Source organism: Ictidomys tridecemlineatus, chromosome 4, assembly GCF_052094955.1.
Source record: "Ictidomys tridecemlineatus isolate mIctTri1 chromosome 4, mIctTri1.hap1, whole genome shotgun sequence".
In the NCBI taxonomy this organism is placed as follows: Eukaryota; Metazoa; Chordata; class Mammalia; order Rodentia; family Sciuridae; genus Ictidomys; species Ictidomys tridecemlineatus.
Window position 1 is genome coordinate 10348117 of NC_135480.1, and position 16074 is coordinate 10364190.

The window sequence follows — 16074 nt, forward strand, 5'->3', positions numbered from 1 at the left end:
ATAATAGTACTATAATAATAGGAATAATAGTATTCCTTGGGGTTGTCCTATGGTTTACACAATAACTGACATGTGCTTGAGCACAGTGCCTCACACCTAGTAAGTGCTCAGTAAATAATAGCAACTAAAAGTATAGTTTTTTTAAGTGGTGATCCATAATCATCGAAAGGAACGTTAGTGACCTTTGCAAGTGCATCTATTGTAAGGAATAAGTCAGCCACATTTTGCTGCTTTCCTAGACACTAAAAGGTGTTAAATTGGGATGGTGGCACATGCCTGTAATCCCAATGAGTCAGGAGTATCATGAGTTCAAAGCTAGCCTCAGCAATTTAGGGAGGGCCTAAGGAAATTAGTGAAACCCTATGTCAAAATAAAGAATGGTGACATAGCTCAGCGGTAATGTGCTCCTAGGTTCAGTCCTCAATACCAAAAATCTAAAGTATTATGTACTTCACAAATACACTTTCTAAAGGGGAGATTAGTTTTGTTTTGGTACTAGGGATTGAACCCAGGCCTTGTACATGCTAGGCGAGTGCTCTAACACCAAGCTATATTCCCAGCTCTTTTTACCTTGTTCTGGGTATTGAACTCTGATATGCTTTATCACTGAGCTATATCCCAGCTCTTTTTGAGAAAGTTGCTGAGACTGACCTCAAACTTGAAATCCTCTTGCCTCAGCCTCCTGAGTTGCTAGGATTGCAAGCATGTGCTACAGTGCCAGTTACACCCAGCCCTTTTTAAATTTTATTTTCAGACAGCATCTAGGTTGCCTGGGCTGCCCTTGATCTCACAATCCTGCCTCAGCTCCCTGAGTATCTGGGATTACACATAGTTTTAAGCTTTATAGATAATATTTGTTATCTAGGTGTTGATATAATTATCCCCACTTAGAGACCAGGATACCAAAGCACAATTTGCTTTCCCAAGCGACACTGGTAGCAATTTCTTAGAACCTGCATACCCACAGGAAGACTGACTAGAGCTCAGGTCCTGACTCACCAAACCATGATGGTCTCTCTGACTGCTGCTACATCAGTTTAGTCTCCTGTCAAAGAGCTACTTTTTCCTCACTTCCTGGGCATAAGGAAGAGGCCAGTTACACCATAAAGATCGCAACAAATGTACTGAACATGACTCTACAATCCAGCAGCTGAAAAAAGCACCAGCATTTATCTCTGATTATAAACTGTTCATCACAGTGTTATACAACTTTTATTTATTGTTTTGACTCAATTCAATAAAAGCAGTGTTTTTTGTCAATTGCAATCTTGCTTGGGAACCACAGGGTATAAAACAAAGGAAGGGCCGGGGTTGTGGCTCAGGGGTAGAGCGCTTGCCTAGCATGCATGAGGCACTGGGTTCAATCCTCAGCACCACATAAATAAAGTCCATTGATAACTAAAGAAAAAAAAAAAGAAGCTGGAAGGTGTAGTTTGTTAGTAGAGCATGTGCTTAGCATGCCTGAGGACCTAGGTTCAAACATCTCCAGCACCAAAAATGAACAGGGGAGAGTCCTGACTACAATGGGGCTGCAACCCCAGTGATTTATCTCAATTCTCAGTGGCATTTCCAATAGGTCCTATAACTGGATTCAGAACTACAGTGTGAACCTTTAGAGGGGAGAAGACCCATTACATTGCTATGTCAGGCCCTTTACATTTCTAAATCTATTCCCCCACACCCCATCTAGTATTGGGATTGAACTTGGGGCCTTGCACATGATAGGCAAATGCTCTACCACTAAGCAATATCTAAGTCCTTTTCATTTTTATTTTGAGACAGAGTCTTGACTAAATTATCCAGGCTGGCCTAGAACTTGAGACCCTCCTACCTCAGCCTCCTCAGGCGATGGGATTACAAATGTGCACCATCATGCAGGCTAGCCTTTTTTTATTTGAGGTATCCAGAATTGAACCTAGGAGTAATATGAAGGAACATTCCCAGCCCCTTTATTTATTTATATTGTTTAGTACAGAGGATTGAACCCAGAGGTGCTTTGTTACTAAGCCACATTTTCTCAGCCAGGATTTCACTAAATTGCAGAGGCTGGCCTTGAACTTGTGATATTCTTGCCTCAGCCTCCCAGGTCTGTTGGATTACAGGTGTGGGCCACAGAGTTAGGGATAATCTATTGATAACCCTGGAGATAGTTATGGCCTTTTACAAAATAGGGCAGACTCAGGTTTTTGTAACATTCGGGAGTTGAACTAGATCTTGACTAAAAGTATGTTTCTTTCACCACCCCTAGTAAATCAGCCTCTCTAAACCTCTTTAACCAGAGATTAAGTAATGGCCACAGAAGGCATATATGTACTAGATGCCCCTCTTCAACCTCCCTCAAAGAACAGATGTCATCCATTGCTAACAAGCTTTTCCAGAATAGTTTCGATTTCGGGAATGTCGCTTGGTTTTCCCCAGAAGTAACACTTACATAAGAAGACCTGTTTTGAAAATGTGGTTACTAAGCCCATAGAACTTCAGACTATGGGGCAGGGCAGGCCTAAGCCCTGCTCAGCAGAGCTCCCCAAGCCGGCTTGAGCGATGACCCGCACATCTCTCAGCACCAGTAGGCGTGCGACTGCCCGGCTCATTTGGGAGGCACAGAATTTATTGGTTCTTTCTGTTCACCACAACCGACCCCAGACACGACTTTGGCGGATGATGTGGACGTTAAAGCAATCAGCGCAGAGTTGGAGGGGGAACGATGCTCACCCGGCGGCCGCTCTCCGGGACCTGGAGTGAGGCATCTGAGGTCCGGATTCCCCGCAGGTTTCACGGAGTTGAAAGGCTGCCTGTGATCTGCGCTCAAACCAAGGTCGTAGCGCCCACTCGGACAGGTCTGGCATCATGCTGATCTCCCGCCGCCGCCAACCAACCAGTTCTTCCTCCACGCTACGTTCTCCTGCGTGGCCGCGGCCTCCTGCAGCGTGGCCATCACTAGCTGCTGATTCCTCTTCCCTTCATCCCTGCGTCGAGGGTCCTGCTCCGGCATCTCCTGGGAATAAGAAGGGAGTTCACAAACCAGGACACCAGTCCAGGGTTCTCCGTACGCCCGCTCCTCCTCAGAATTCTCAGTTGTACCTACCTTCAGCATCTCCTGCTTCTGCAGCTCTCCTGGGGTTACCAGAGCAAAGAGCGCGGACCCCACGCCAGCCCCAGCGCCCAGCACCGCTACTACCATGAGCACTTTCTGCACACTCTGCATGGCTGAGTGCAACCAACGAGACAACCTCCGCAGTCTACGGCAGCCTAGAGGGTGGCTACGACGTCTCACCGGCCCCTGCGGGCTAGAGCGACCCGTAGAAACCATAGAGAAGCAGCCGGAGTATAGAGAGCCTGGCCTTAGAAACGTTTAGAATCCTGAGCGCTTGGGTCTAAATACCTGGGGACGTTGAGCCTGAAGCAGGAGGATCACAAGTTTGAAACCAGCCTTAGCAATTTAGAGACCCTGGGTATATGGCTTGGTGGCAAAGCGCATCTAGGTTCGATAATAATATAAAAATTGTTGGCACAAGCCGGGTGCGGTGGCACACGCCTGTAATCCCAGAGGCTCCGGAGGCTGAGACAGGAAGATCGTGAGTTCGAAGCCAGCTTCAGCAAAAGCGAGTGCTAAGCAACTCAGTGAGACCCTGTCTCTAAATAAAATACAAAATGGGACTGGAGATGTGGCTCAGTGGTCGAGTGCTCCTGAGTTCAATCCCCAGTATCAAATAAATAAAAATAATAATTGTTGGCACCAAGGACTAAGCACGCGGCCCATTGTCCAGAGTAGGATGCCTAGGAGCTAGGAGGAGAATGCATGTCTTTATGGTTAGTGTGCATTTTACAGTTTCCCATTTTCTGCCCTCTGAAGTTTTCCAATCAGAAATAGAACTGCTTTCATTTCCTGTAGTATTGTGCGGTTTTCAAAACCGCATAAAGCATTCCTCCGGATATTTACACCCATCAATCAATTGGCCCCTCCCAATCCTTTCAACTCTGAGACAACTCAGTACTAGGTGGGGAATGGGTATAATTTTCTATTTCTTGTTTATCTTACAAATAGGTTGTTAATACTTTTCCTCAAGGTATACATACACTTGGTGTTGACGTTTTTTTACTTTTAAACCAGGAAGCCTGTGGAACTTGTGTAATATACCAAATTCTAGTTCGGAGATGAAAAACCAGAACTGGGTATCTACTAAGAAAATCATTTAAGTTCCTTGCCCCAGGTTTCTGCATTGGAAAATGTGACTCCTAATAGTAACAATCTCAGTTTTAAGATAACCGAGTTTATATGTAAGGCAGGTTAAAGAGTGGGGTGGTCACACACATCTGTTTTCCCAGCAACTGGAGAGGCTGAGGCAGGACCATCACAAGTTCAAGGACAGCCTCAGCAATTTAGCAAGGCTCTAAGCAACTTAGTGGGACTGTGTCTTAAAATAAAAAATAATAATCTAGGGGCTACTGATGTAGCTCAGTGGCATAGTAACCTGGGTTCAATCCCCAGTACAAAAAGGAGAGAGAGAGCGGGTATGGTGGCACATGCCTGTAATCCCAGCCAGTCAGGAGACTGAGGCAGGAGGATCACAAAATCAAAGCCAGCCTCAGCAACTGTGAGGCACTATGCAAGTCAGTGAGACCCTGTCTCAAAATAAAATACAAAATAAGGCTGGGGATGTGGTTTAGTGTTTGAGTGCCCAAAAGTTCAGTCTCTAGTACCCGCCCCTCCAAAAAAAGAGTTTCTGTCAAATAATAAATATCATATAAATATTCATTAGCGGGCTGGGGATGTGGCTCAAGCGGTAGCACGCTCACCTGGCATGCGTGCGGCCCGGGTTCGATCCTCAGCACCACATACCAACAAAGATGTTGTGTCTGCCGAGAATTAAAAAATAAATATTAAAAATTCTCTCTCTCTCCTCTCTCTCTCTCTCTCTCTCTCTCTCTCTCTCTCTCTCTCTCTCTCTCTCTCCCCTCTCTCACTCTCTTTAAAAAAAAAAAAAATATTCATTAGCTCCAATCCATATAAACTGCCGCAGTCTGGCTGGGCACAAAATCACAAGCCACTATACACCTTGTAGATTCAAACAGCAACTCTTTATTCTCGAACTGTCACCGGCCCTCTATACACATTCTGGGGAAAATCCTCGCTTCCACTTGGCTCTGTATCCCAAAATACTCTCTCAATCCTGCGAGAACTCAACGGGAACTCCAGGAGCTGGTGCCTGGAGGCAGCAGGATATGCCCTATTCCCAGCAGGATACACCTTAAACCTGGAACCGCCCTAAACCCAAGGAGCTAAACCCTGATCCGCCCTAAACCGGGATCCCTGGTCCTTGAGCAAGGTCATCTTTCAATACAATGTCACTGCAAATGACCTGAGTCTAAGACAAGCCCATTTCCACATTGGAGAGTCCTTCCTCCAAGCAACATGGGGTAGGCTGACAAAGAAATTGCCATGCGTCATTCCTACTTGGCAATGGCTCTCAGCAATAAACAAGTCAGCCTGGGAAAATCAGTAAGCCAGGAAATTCCAAGATTATTAGCTCTTACTCACAAGGCTTTAAGTCAGGTGTCCTTGTTATTAACTGGGGCTGCACACATGCCAGGCGAGCATGCTACCGCTTGAGCCACATCCCCAGCCTCGGCATTCAACAATTTTGCACCCTTAGAATCACCCCCATGGCCCTTGTGTCAAGGAGCAACAAGGAAGATGGGCCTTGGTCTAGAGGTAGTCCAGGATCCTCCTGGTGTCCAGAAATCAATACTCCCTCCTGGAAGGACAGAGAAGAGCTCAACAGGGTTGAAGGAAACCAGGATCATCAGGTTAGCATGTCCTCAACTTGTGTCCTGCTGCTGGCTCATAATCAACTTGTGCACAACATTCCCATTGTCTTTATTTAGATTGTCTCTTGAAAGTTCCACCTGTTCTGTATTGTGGTGGAAGCCATGGAGGCAAATGAAGATGGTGGGGGTCTCCAATGGTCAAAGGAACTTTAGCTGCTCACTGATGGCAAGGAAGAATCTTAGGCCTTCTTCCATTACCAAAGTGTAGAACCAGGTAAGGGAGGTGGCTGTTTCGATTGGGATACTGTGATCTGGATGTTCTAGAGTGGACCAAAATGGATTCACTGTCTCCTGCAGATAGCAGGGCCAAGCACATATTGGTACTCAATAAACATAGAAAGGGGTTTCAGGTGTAGCCAGCGGTAAAGTGCATGCTTACTTAGCATGTTTGATCCTCAGCATCCCCTTCTTCACAAGGTATTAAATGAATGTGGTAGAGAAAAATATGGGAGCAAAGTCTAGGCAGTTGACAAGACTGATGAACAATAAGAGGGTAGTTTCATGTCAGAATGGGTGATACTTTTTAATCTGTATTTTAATTTTGGGGAAGAGGAGCTACTGGGTATTGGATACACTGAACTGAGGCATTTTACCACTGAGCTACATCCCCAAGTCCTTTTATTTTTTTAGACAGGTCTCATTGCGGGAAGTTGGCCTTGAACTCGTGATCCTACAGGCACAAGTCGTGGCTGCCTGTGCTATACACTTTTACCTCATGATTTTCAGAACAATCCAATGAGACACTTTCTCTTTATAATTAAGATTATGAAGTTAGGCTCCCCCCACCCCACTACTGAGGATTGAATTCAAGGGCACTTGATCACTGAGCCACACCCCCAGGCCTATTTTGCCTTTTAGAGACAGGGTCTCTCTGAAGTTGCTTGGTGCCTTGCTTTTTGCTGAGGCTCTGAATTGAAAACCCTCCTGCTTCAGCTCCTGACTGGGATGAGCCACCATGCCCAGCTTTATGATTTTTAAATATCAGGAATGTTTTTTACTGTTATTAGGCTCTTTACTCCCCTCTTCCCTCAGATTGGGTTTGGAACCCAGAGGACTTCAGATATCCCCTAAACATCCCTAGACTCAGCTGGAAACATGAAGAGCAAGATGCCCTTTGTATTCCTGAGGACAGGTTATATCAGGAAGCCCCCACTCCCTGTTTTTGGTACCCAATAAGTCTCCTGTCTCTAGAAACTGCTTTGTGGGTAAGCATTGATTGTCTTTCTCTTCAACTTTTCACCTAGTTTCTTTTTTTGTGGGGGGGGGAGGGGGCAGTACTGGGGATTGAATTCATGGGCACCACATCCCCAGCCCTAGTTTGTATTTAGAGGAAGGGTCCTATTGAATTGCTTAGTGCCTTGCCTTTGCGGAGTCTGGCTTTGAAGTCAAGATCCTCTTGCTTCAGCCTCTGAAGTCAAGATCCTCTTGGGATTACAGGCATGTGCCATCATGCCCAGCTCAGCCATGCATATTCCCAAGATGAAGCTCTTTCCAACAGAAAACACAATGGTTAAGACAATCTTTAATGAGAGCCTTTAACAAAATAAGCAAAGTAGGTAATGCCCCTGAAAGGGCCTAACTCCTGCACAGTCACAGTCCTACCAGGAGACCTTTGCTCTAGGCAGGGCAGTCGCACGTCAGGGTCCTCATCTGAGAATTGAATTAGGGTCCCTTTGGGGCTTAGGACCCTCAAACATTCTGAAAGCAGCTGGTGAGCTCCAGGCAGACCACCACGTGCAACAGCATCCCAGGTGCCCTTGTCCAGCAATAGCTGGAAGGAGCCTGAGGCAGCCACAGGCCCCAGATTCTGAGCATCAGCCTGCATAAAATGGAGGCGGGAATCAGGGTGCCCAGGGCATAGGGGTGTTTGACCTTGGCCACCCTGCAGAAGGTTGTTCATATGGGCCACAGCCACAGGGGAGAAGTCCACCCCTAGAATACTGACAGGGTATGGGGACTGGGTGTAGAGGCCTGTGCATAGGCTTGAGGTCCCACAGCCCACATCCAGCACCCGCGGTGGAGAGGCAGCTGGTGCCTTTTGCAGTAGTGATAGCAGGAGTTCCTGAACTTCCTCGTATCCAAAGAACCAGTCAAAGGTAGGGCCATTGCCCAGAGGCTGAGCATGGAGCTGATCCCAGAGGCAGCGGTCTGCCAGGCAACTACTGGCCAGGGAACCTATGAACAAGGGTGGAGGAAGGTATGTGTCACCAGTGCTGGAGTTCTATCTCACCGCTGCAAAAAACAGTGCTTATGTATGAGAGAAGGGACTTGTACAAGTGCGTAGAGCTATCGGGGGTTTTAAAAGCCACAATTCCACAATAAGTGCTGGAGATGATGCGGGGAAAAGGGCACTCTTGTTCATTGCTGGTGGGACTGCAAATTGGTGCAGCCAATTTGGAAAGCAGTATGGAGATTTCTTGGAAAGCTGGGAATGGAACCACCATTTGACCCAGCTATTCCCCTTCTCGGTCTATTCCCTAAAGACCTAATAAGAGCATGCTACAGGGACACTGCTACATCGATGTTCATAGCAGCACAATTCACGATAGCAAGATGGTGGAATCAGCCTAGATGCCCTTCAATAGATGAATGGATAAAAAAAATGTGGCATTTATACACAATGGAGTATTACTCTGCATTAAAAAATGATAAAATCATAGAATTTGGAGGGAAATGGATGGCATTAGAGCAGATTATGCTAAGTGAAGCTAGTCAATCATTAAAAAACAAATACCAAATGACCCCTTTGATATAAGGGGAGTAAACAAGGACAGGGTAGGGACGAAGAGCTTGAGAAGATTTACATTAAACAGGGATGAGAGGTGGGAGGGAAAGGGAGTGAGAAGGGAAATAGCATGGAAATGGAAGGCAATCTTCAGGGTTATACAAAATGATATATAAGAGGAAAGGACGGGTAAGACAAGATAATACAAATGGAAGAAATGATTTACAGTAGAGGGGGTAGAGAGAAAAGGGGAGGGGAGGGGGGATAGTAGAGAATAGGACTGACAGCAGAATACATCAGACACTAGAAAAGCAATATGTCAATCAATGGAAGGGTAACTGATGGGATATAGCAATCTGTATACGGGGTAAAGTTGGGAGTTCATAACCCGCTTGAATCAAACTGTGAAATATGATGTATTAAGAACTGTGTAATGTTTTGAACGACCAACAATTAAAAAAAAAAAAAAAGCCACAATTCCAGGTACTAGACCCCCCAGGTCACTAGGAACTTATCTTTCTTACCCGCTAAGGCGCGGCTGGGCCCCAAGAGTAGGAGTTTTCGGCGCAGCGCAGCCATCCGGAGGTCCCGGCAAAGTCAAGGTCAGCCTAAGAACCTTGCCGTTAAGTGCACTCTGAACTGCTACAAGGCCTGAGCTCAAGGGAAGATCCGCAAATTCCGTGTCACTGAAAAAGGCGTACAGCCTTTCCAAAATCCGCAGCCTCGAAGGGAAAAAAATAACAAAAACCGAAACAACAAAAAACGCACACAGATTTACCAGTAAGAACAGCTTTTATTGGTTGCAATGGTGAATGGAAGAGAGGGTAGACGACAGCTCACGCTCCTGCGGTGGTATTCGCAGATCTGAAACCAAAGAAGATGGCGTGAGCACCCTGTCAGACCGCTGGACCTCAGTCCTGTGCTGCTCCAAGGAGAACCTTGTCTCGGCGCTTGAGGATAGAACCGGCAGACAGGAAACCGCCGGCACCGAAGACATGACGCCGAGGGGACAGAACCCTTTCCTTCTGCCTCCGTACATAACGGGAAGCAGGACCGCACGCCTGGTTTCCGCCAAGAAAAGGAGGCCCGCTAGCCCACCCACAACCACCTCAGCTAAGCCGCCCGCTCCCAGCGAACAGCCCACACTTACTGAGTAGTTGCTCTCCGAAAGGAAGCAAACCCCGTCGAGCTCCCTTATATACGCCCGGAACCGCCTCCCCCAGCTCCGATTGGCTCGCGGAGGGCGGGGGTGGAGCCCTGGGGGCAGTGGCGAGGAGCGGAAGTGCGTGCCCCGGACGCGCGAGGGGACGCACTCATGGGGGGTCCAGGGGGGAAGATCAACCGGCCTCGAACGGTGATTTTTGTGGGATTGCTGCTTTGTTTCTCCAAGCTTCCGGGAGCCCTCTTCTGTCGCCCGAGATGGGATTGATGGGGGACTGGGATCGCCGCGGTGGTGGCTCTGGGTATCTGTGTTCCTGCGCGGCCTCAGCCTGATTCGCATCTTTATCCCTTGCAGGAGCTGAAGAAGAAGCTGTTCAAGCGCCGGCGGGTGTTGAACCGGGAGAAGCGACTGAGGCATCAGGTGGTCGGGGCTGTGATAGACGAAGGGCTGATCACGCGGCATCACCTCAAGAAGCGGGCGTGAGTACTAGACCTCCTGCCGTCGGTCCGCCCTCCGGCCGTAGCTCCGGAGCCGCCATCACTCAGCTTTCCTTGTACTTTCGCTTTTACGTAGGGAACGTTTGTCGGCTGTTCTGCCTTTCTTTGGATCTTCGACCCTAATGAGAATCTCAGGAAGGCTGTTGATTCTCCCAACCGCTAGTAACAATCTATATTAATTTAGGTATTGGTAGTAAATCTGCGCGCACGCCCTCCCCCCCCCCCCTTTTTGAGAGGCGGTGGGTATCAGGGATGGAACTCTGGAATATTCCACCACTGAGCCTCGTCTCCAGCCCTATTTTGTATTTTATTTAGGAATTGCCGAGGCTAGTTTTGAACTCGAGATCTTCCTTCCACAGCCTCCAGAGCCGCGTGTACCACCACGCCTGGCACGCACGCATCTTGATTCCAGTGACTCTGGAGGCTGAGGCAGGAGGATCCCAAGTTCCAGGCCAGCCTCAGCAATTTAGCGAGACCCTGTCTTTAAATAAAAAATGTAAAGGGCTCGGAGGGGCTGGAGATATAGCTCAGTTGGTAGAGTGTTGCCTTGCATGCATAAGGCCCTGAGTTCAATCCCCAGCACCACAAAAAAAAAAGGTGGGGGGGCTTGGCATGTACTCAGTGGTTAAGCACCCCTGGGTTCAATCCCTGGTTACTAAAAAAAAAAGAAGAGAGAGAGAAAGAAAAAAAAATATATATATTACATAAGGAAAATAAAAGTATATGTATATATACATATATTACATAAAGAAAACAAAAGGGTGTAGATAAGTGTGCATAACTTGAATTTTCCCAAAGATACACATAGGATTTTTCATAGCAGTTTCAACGACGCTGCTGAGTCTTGGGAAAGACTACCTGTTCCATTAATCACTTTGTTGGTTTGTTTTCAGTACTTGGGGATTAAACCCAGGGGGCTTGACCTCTGAGCTATGCCCCATCCCCTTTATAATATTTAGTTTTGAGAAAGAGTCTGGTTAGGTTGCAGAGTATGGCTTCGAACTTGTAATCTTACTGCTTTGGCTTCCAGATTCACTGGGATCACGAGCCTGTGCCATCTTGGCCAGCCCTTTAATTACTTTATTTATCTTTTTTTTTCCTTACCTGGGAGTGAGCCTCAGAGCAAAATCAAACATTGAGCTACATCCCCAGCCATTTTTTATTTTTTAATTTTGAGACAGCCTTGCTAAGTTGCTGAGACTGGCTTGGACCTGCCATCCTCCTTCCTTAGCCTCCTGAGCTATTGGGATTAAGGTGTGGGCCACCACCCTCACCTGGCCCTGTTAATTAGTTTCTACCTCCTTTCATTGACTTCTTAAAAATATTTGGAGTACTGGGGCTGGGGCTGTAGCTCAGTAGCAAAGCAGTTGCCTTACATACGTGAGGCACGGGTTTAATCCTCAGCACCACATAAAAATAAATAAAGATACTGTGTATCCATCTACAAGTAAAAAAATATTTTAAAAATATATTTAAGAGTACCTACTACATGTGGGACACTGCCATGTCATGTAACCAGCAATTTTCCCTTCCTGAATGGTTGAGGCACTGTTGGTCATCTGCACACCCCCCGCCCCCCAATGATCTGGCTACTCTTAAGTTGCTGAAAATGGTAACCCGGATCTTGAGGGTAGAAATAATGCAACCAAATGTGTCTTCATGCGTAGGCGTGCCTTCCTCAACTCCATGAGTCAAGCTAAGCTCACCTGTTCCTTTGTGATTTTTACTCCTTACCCTGTTTGGGATAGAATGTTCCATGGAGATGCCCTTTGTGTGTCCCCTTTTCTTACTCTGCCCTTGGGTGTGGCCTTCCTAGATGTCAGTCAGCCTGCTGACAGCAGACATCATAAAGCTAGACTCAGCCCCTTGAAACCTGACCTCTTGCCTCATTTGAATGGCTTCTGCTCAATAAAAGGGGTCAGCGTGTGCTCACCTGCTTTCTCTCTCTTTCTTCGGACCCTTAAGGTCAAAGGAGCTATCACAGCACCCCCAAAGAAAAAGGTATTTCTGTCTCTTGTGTGGTTATTTTGCACAGCCCAGTTCTCCTGGAGTGACCCTGAGTGTTTTAGTCAAGAGCAAGCAATGCGACAACTACATACTAAACTTTAATGTTTAAGTACTATCTTTAATATTTGGTCCTGAGATATGTGTTGAGATTTAGATCAAATAATGTATGTTAAAATCTAAAGTTGGAAAGACTTACAACTTTAGACTTATACAGTTGTGTGATTTGAATAGAAAGACACTTTCCATAGCCAGAAATAACTTTTGTGACCTAGGTTGTTCAGTATAACCTGGGTGTCTTTGCTCCTACCTACCCTTCAGATCCAGTGCACGTGCCAATATTACTCTGTCAGGGAAGAAACGCAGAAAACTCCTGCAGCAGATCCGGCTTGCCCAGAAAGAGAAGGCAGCAATGGAAGGTGACACTAGGGCACAAAAGGAGGGAGAGGGGGAACATGGGTTTATTTAGCTCCTTAACTCTTTCTCTTTCCTTTTGCTCAGTGGAAGTCCCTTCAAAACCAGCCAGGACTAGTGATCCACAGCCCAAACGACAAAAGAAGATTAAACCCCCTCAGGATATAGACATGGAGAATCTTGAGGATGAGAGCTAAGGTTCTTATCTCTTCCACCAGATTTTCAACTGGAGCCAACAGGATTGTGGTTGTTCAGAGTTTTTTGGCGAAAGCATTACCTGCTTTCACTCATCCCAGTTCCTCCTACATAATGGCTACTGACTTCTACTGGAGAGGGATATATTGGGAGGGAAGAGGGTATAAAAGAAAGATTTGAGGAGGGCCCAACTCTCATTTATGATTAATCCCTAGAGCTTTGACTGACTTGTGATAAAGTCTAAGGATGGAGGGTAGGTCATGAAAAGAGTTCTGTGGGTATGGATGGGGGCAGTCTACAAACAGAACCCACAGAGCTTGCTTGAGCAAAAATAATGAGAAGTAGTCTCTGGCAACCTGGTCTATTCTGTCTCTTTCCATTTCTGACAATAATAGAGATTGTAGGAATGACAAGGGGTTAAAGATCCTGATCCTAGTCTTGCCTTGATGCCTGTGTGATCAGGATGGGCAAGTCACTTCATGTTTGTACTGTTTCCTTTGCTAGATTATGTTTTTAATAAAATAAATGCCTATATATATATATATATATTTTTTTTTTTTCCTTCTTCTTTATTTCCTTAAGCTAGTGCTAAGGAAAAAACCCAGAGCTTCACATGCCAGGCAAGTGCTCTCTACTGAGTTACATTCCCAGCCCTGAGTAGCTGGGATCACAGGCCTGCATTAACTTTTAAAACTGAGGGAAGCTGTGGTTGAGGTATTTAAAGAGAAAAGCTGCCTGTGCAGAAGTGCATTCAACAGAAGAAAGGCTTGATTTTCTTCCCTTCCCTGTTTAGTCTGCATGGGGAGGGTTTAAGTCCATTGTTACCCTTTCCTCAGCTTTTTTTTTTTTTTTTTTTGTAGTTGTAGATGGACAATATGTCTATTTTATTTGTTTATTTTATGCAGTGCTAAAATAAATAAACCCACTGCCTCACACCTGTTAGGCAAGCACTCTGCCATCAAGCCGCAGCCCCAGTCCCCCTCCCTCAGCTTTATAGTAAAGTTCAGAAGTATAATAAACCTTTGTATACCCTTTACTTAGATTGACTAGTTAACATTTTCCTACACTTTCTGTACAAATATATGTGTGTTGTCCTAGCTAAATGAAAATCATTTGAAAATCTAGTAAAGATTTTATCCCTAAGAACATTATTTTATACAGCCAAATACTATTACCACACCTATGATTTTAAAAAAATATGTATCTGTTTTTATATGATGTGGAGGATTGAACCCAGTGCCTCACATGTGCAAAGCAAGCACTCTACCGTTGAGCTATAACCCTAGCTCCTATGATTTTTAATATTCATAAAATAGCTAGTTTGGGGACTTGGTTGTGACTCAGCAGTAGAATGCTCGCCTAGTACGTATGAAGCCCTAGTTTGATCCTCAGCAAATGGAAAAATAAAGGTATTGTGTCCAACTACAAATAAAAAAATAGCTAGTTTTTCATATTCAAATATCCTGTTCTCTCAATAACATTCTTTGTCATTTTTCTCCCCCGAAAATCCAGGAGCCAATCAAAGATGACATAATGCATTTGTCATGTCTTTACTTTAATCCAGAAAAAGTACTCCCTTAGCTTGTCTTAGATGATAATTTTGAAGGGTACAACCTAATTTTATTTGAGAATATTCTACAATCTGTTTTTGTCTGAGTGTTTATGAATGTTTCATTGAATTTAGGATAAATAAGTAATTTAGACAAAAATTACATAAATGATTTATATACTTCCCTGTTATAATGTTAGTTTGTTTCATTAATGGTAACTCTAAGTGGCAAGGGAAAATAAATATACTCTTTGTAATTAATGTATGGATTACTTATTAATCCATAGGAATTAATGAGTATGAATATTTACCAATGGCATCACTCAGTGCTGTTAATTTTCATGGTGATTACCTGGATTAGTTATTACTGTGTTGCAGAATAGTGATTTTCTAATTCTGTCATTTATTCGTATTATTCCTATAACAGTCTGTGGAGAAGAGCCCCTACCTTGCTTTTTAGAATTAATATGGATTTTTTTCAGTGTGTTTAACATTGATAATTATCATTTTTTTCATGGTCATTGTGCCAAAATTAGTCAGCACTAGCTTGTTCAATGTGGTCCCTGTGACCTTTTACACAATTACTGTATTTGAGCTCTTCCTTGCTTTCTGTTGCCAGGCTCACCTAGCTTTTTCCTTTGTCAAGTTGTTTTTGTTTTGTTTTGTGGTGCTGGGAATGATGTTCAGGGCCTCACAAATGCTAGGCAAGTGCTCTACCACTGAGCTACATCTTCTGCCCTTCAGTTTTGAATACAGAAAGGAAAAATAGTTATTTGAAACACTGGCAGGCATGGTGGTGCATGTCTGTGATCCTAGTGACTTGCAAGATTCTGTCTCAAATAAATAAAAAAGACTGAAGATGTAGCTGGGGATGTAGTTTAGTGGTGAAGTGCCTCTGGGTTCAATCCCCAGTTCCTGCCCCCTAAGAAAAAACTGAACTGTATTCGCATGTAGTAACAAGAGAAGGGAGGGTACATCCATACTTAACACGTTTTTTCCCTCCCACTCTTTATATTCTTCTAACTCCTGTGCTTAGTGCCAAAAAGTAGCTTACTGTGTTTTTAGAACTGTCAACTCTAGTGTAGATTAGAGTGAAGTGATAAAAGGGGAGATGGAAAAAAGATGAAGTTGTAGAGAGAGGCAAGGATCTTATAAGTCTTTTATAGAATTTCAATTTTTTTTCAAAGGCATAGATAGAGGTTTATTTAGGAAAGTAGATATATTCAAGGGAGACTGGAGGCAATTTTTTTTTTTTTAAGAGGCCTTTGGGGATAAAGCAAGAATATAACGGGCTGGGGATGTGGCTCAAGTGGTAGCGTGCTCGCCTGGCATGCGTGCGGCCCGGGTTCGATCCTCAGCACCACATACAAACAAATGTTGTGTCTGCCGAAAAACTAAGAAATAAATATTAAAATTCTTAAAAAAAAAAAAAAAGAATATACACTTGCCTGGTACCTTAATTCCAGCTACTCTGGAGGCTGAGGCAGGAAGGTTACAAAGTTCATAGGCCAATTACAGCAACATTGAGACCCTAAGCAACTTATCTCAAAATAAAAAATAAAAACTTATCTCAAAATAAAAATTGCTGAGGCTATAGCATAATGGTAAAGTATATCTGGGTTCAATATATTAAAAAATAAGGGAGAATGTAGACAACCTGGAATTTTAATTTTAGTCCAAATAAAAAGGAATATATTAA

The 16074-nt window shown here is 44.7% G+C and overlaps 3 protein-coding genes and 1 non-coding gene across 7 annotated transcripts; 1 reads left to right on the forward strand and 3 right to left on the reverse strand.

The window, feature by feature from the left end:
- Positions 1-2587: 2587 nt before the first annotated feature.
- Positions 2588-3271, reverse strand: Uqcc3 (ubiquinol-cytochrome c reductase complex assembly factor 3). Its single transcript, XM_005331492.5, has 2 exons — positions 3086-3271; positions 2588-2995 (listed from the first exon to the last, which is right to left on the reverse strand). Exons 1-2 carry the CDS (start codon positions 3203-3205, stop codon positions 2846-2848), a joined length of 270 nt encoding a protein of 89 aa, XP_005331549.4. The 5' UTR covers positions 3206-3271; the 3' UTR covers positions 2588-2845.
- A 4060-nt stretch (positions 3272-7331) lies between these two features.
- On the reverse strand, positions 7332-9836 carry Cskmt (citrate synthase lysine methyltransferase). 4 transcript variants are annotated; one of them, XM_078045850.1, is made up of 4 exons: positions 9705-9836; positions 9333-9418; positions 9079-9240; positions 7332-8004 (listed from the first exon to the last, which is right to left on the reverse strand). In XM_078045850.1, exons 3-4 carry the CDS (start codon positions 9131-9133, stop codon positions 7352-7354), a joined length of 708 nt encoding a protein of 235 aa, XP_077901976.1. In that variant the 5' UTR covers positions 9134-9240; positions 9333-9418; positions 9705-9836; the 3' UTR covers positions 7332-7351. The 4 variants fall into 4 exon arrangements, with proteins under 4 accessions (XP_077901976.1, XP_077901977.1, XP_077901975.1 ...); XM_078045851.1 differs by lacking the exon at positions 9705-9836 and having other exon boundaries at positions 9079-9205; positions 9333-9698; XM_078045849.1 differs by lacking the exon at positions 9705-9836 and having other exon boundaries at positions 9333-9698.
- Positions 9492-9639, reverse strand: LOC144377471 (small nucleolar RNA SNORA57). The gene has a single exon (XR_013438470.1). It is a non-coding gene; the product is annotated as a small nucleolar RNA SNORA57 (small nucleolar RNA).
- Positions 9817-13370, forward strand: C4H11orf98 (chromosome 4 C11orf98 homolog). The gene is made up of 4 exons (XM_013361311.4): positions 9817-9908; positions 10071-10195; positions 12539-12636; positions 12719-13370. The coding sequence occupies exons 1-4, from the start codon at positions 9870-9872 to the stop codon at positions 12826-12828; spliced, it is 372 nt and encodes a 123-aa protein (XP_013216765.1). The 5' UTR covers positions 9817-9869; the 3' UTR covers positions 12829-13370.
- The last annotated feature ends 2704 nt before the right edge of the window (positions 13371-16074 follow it).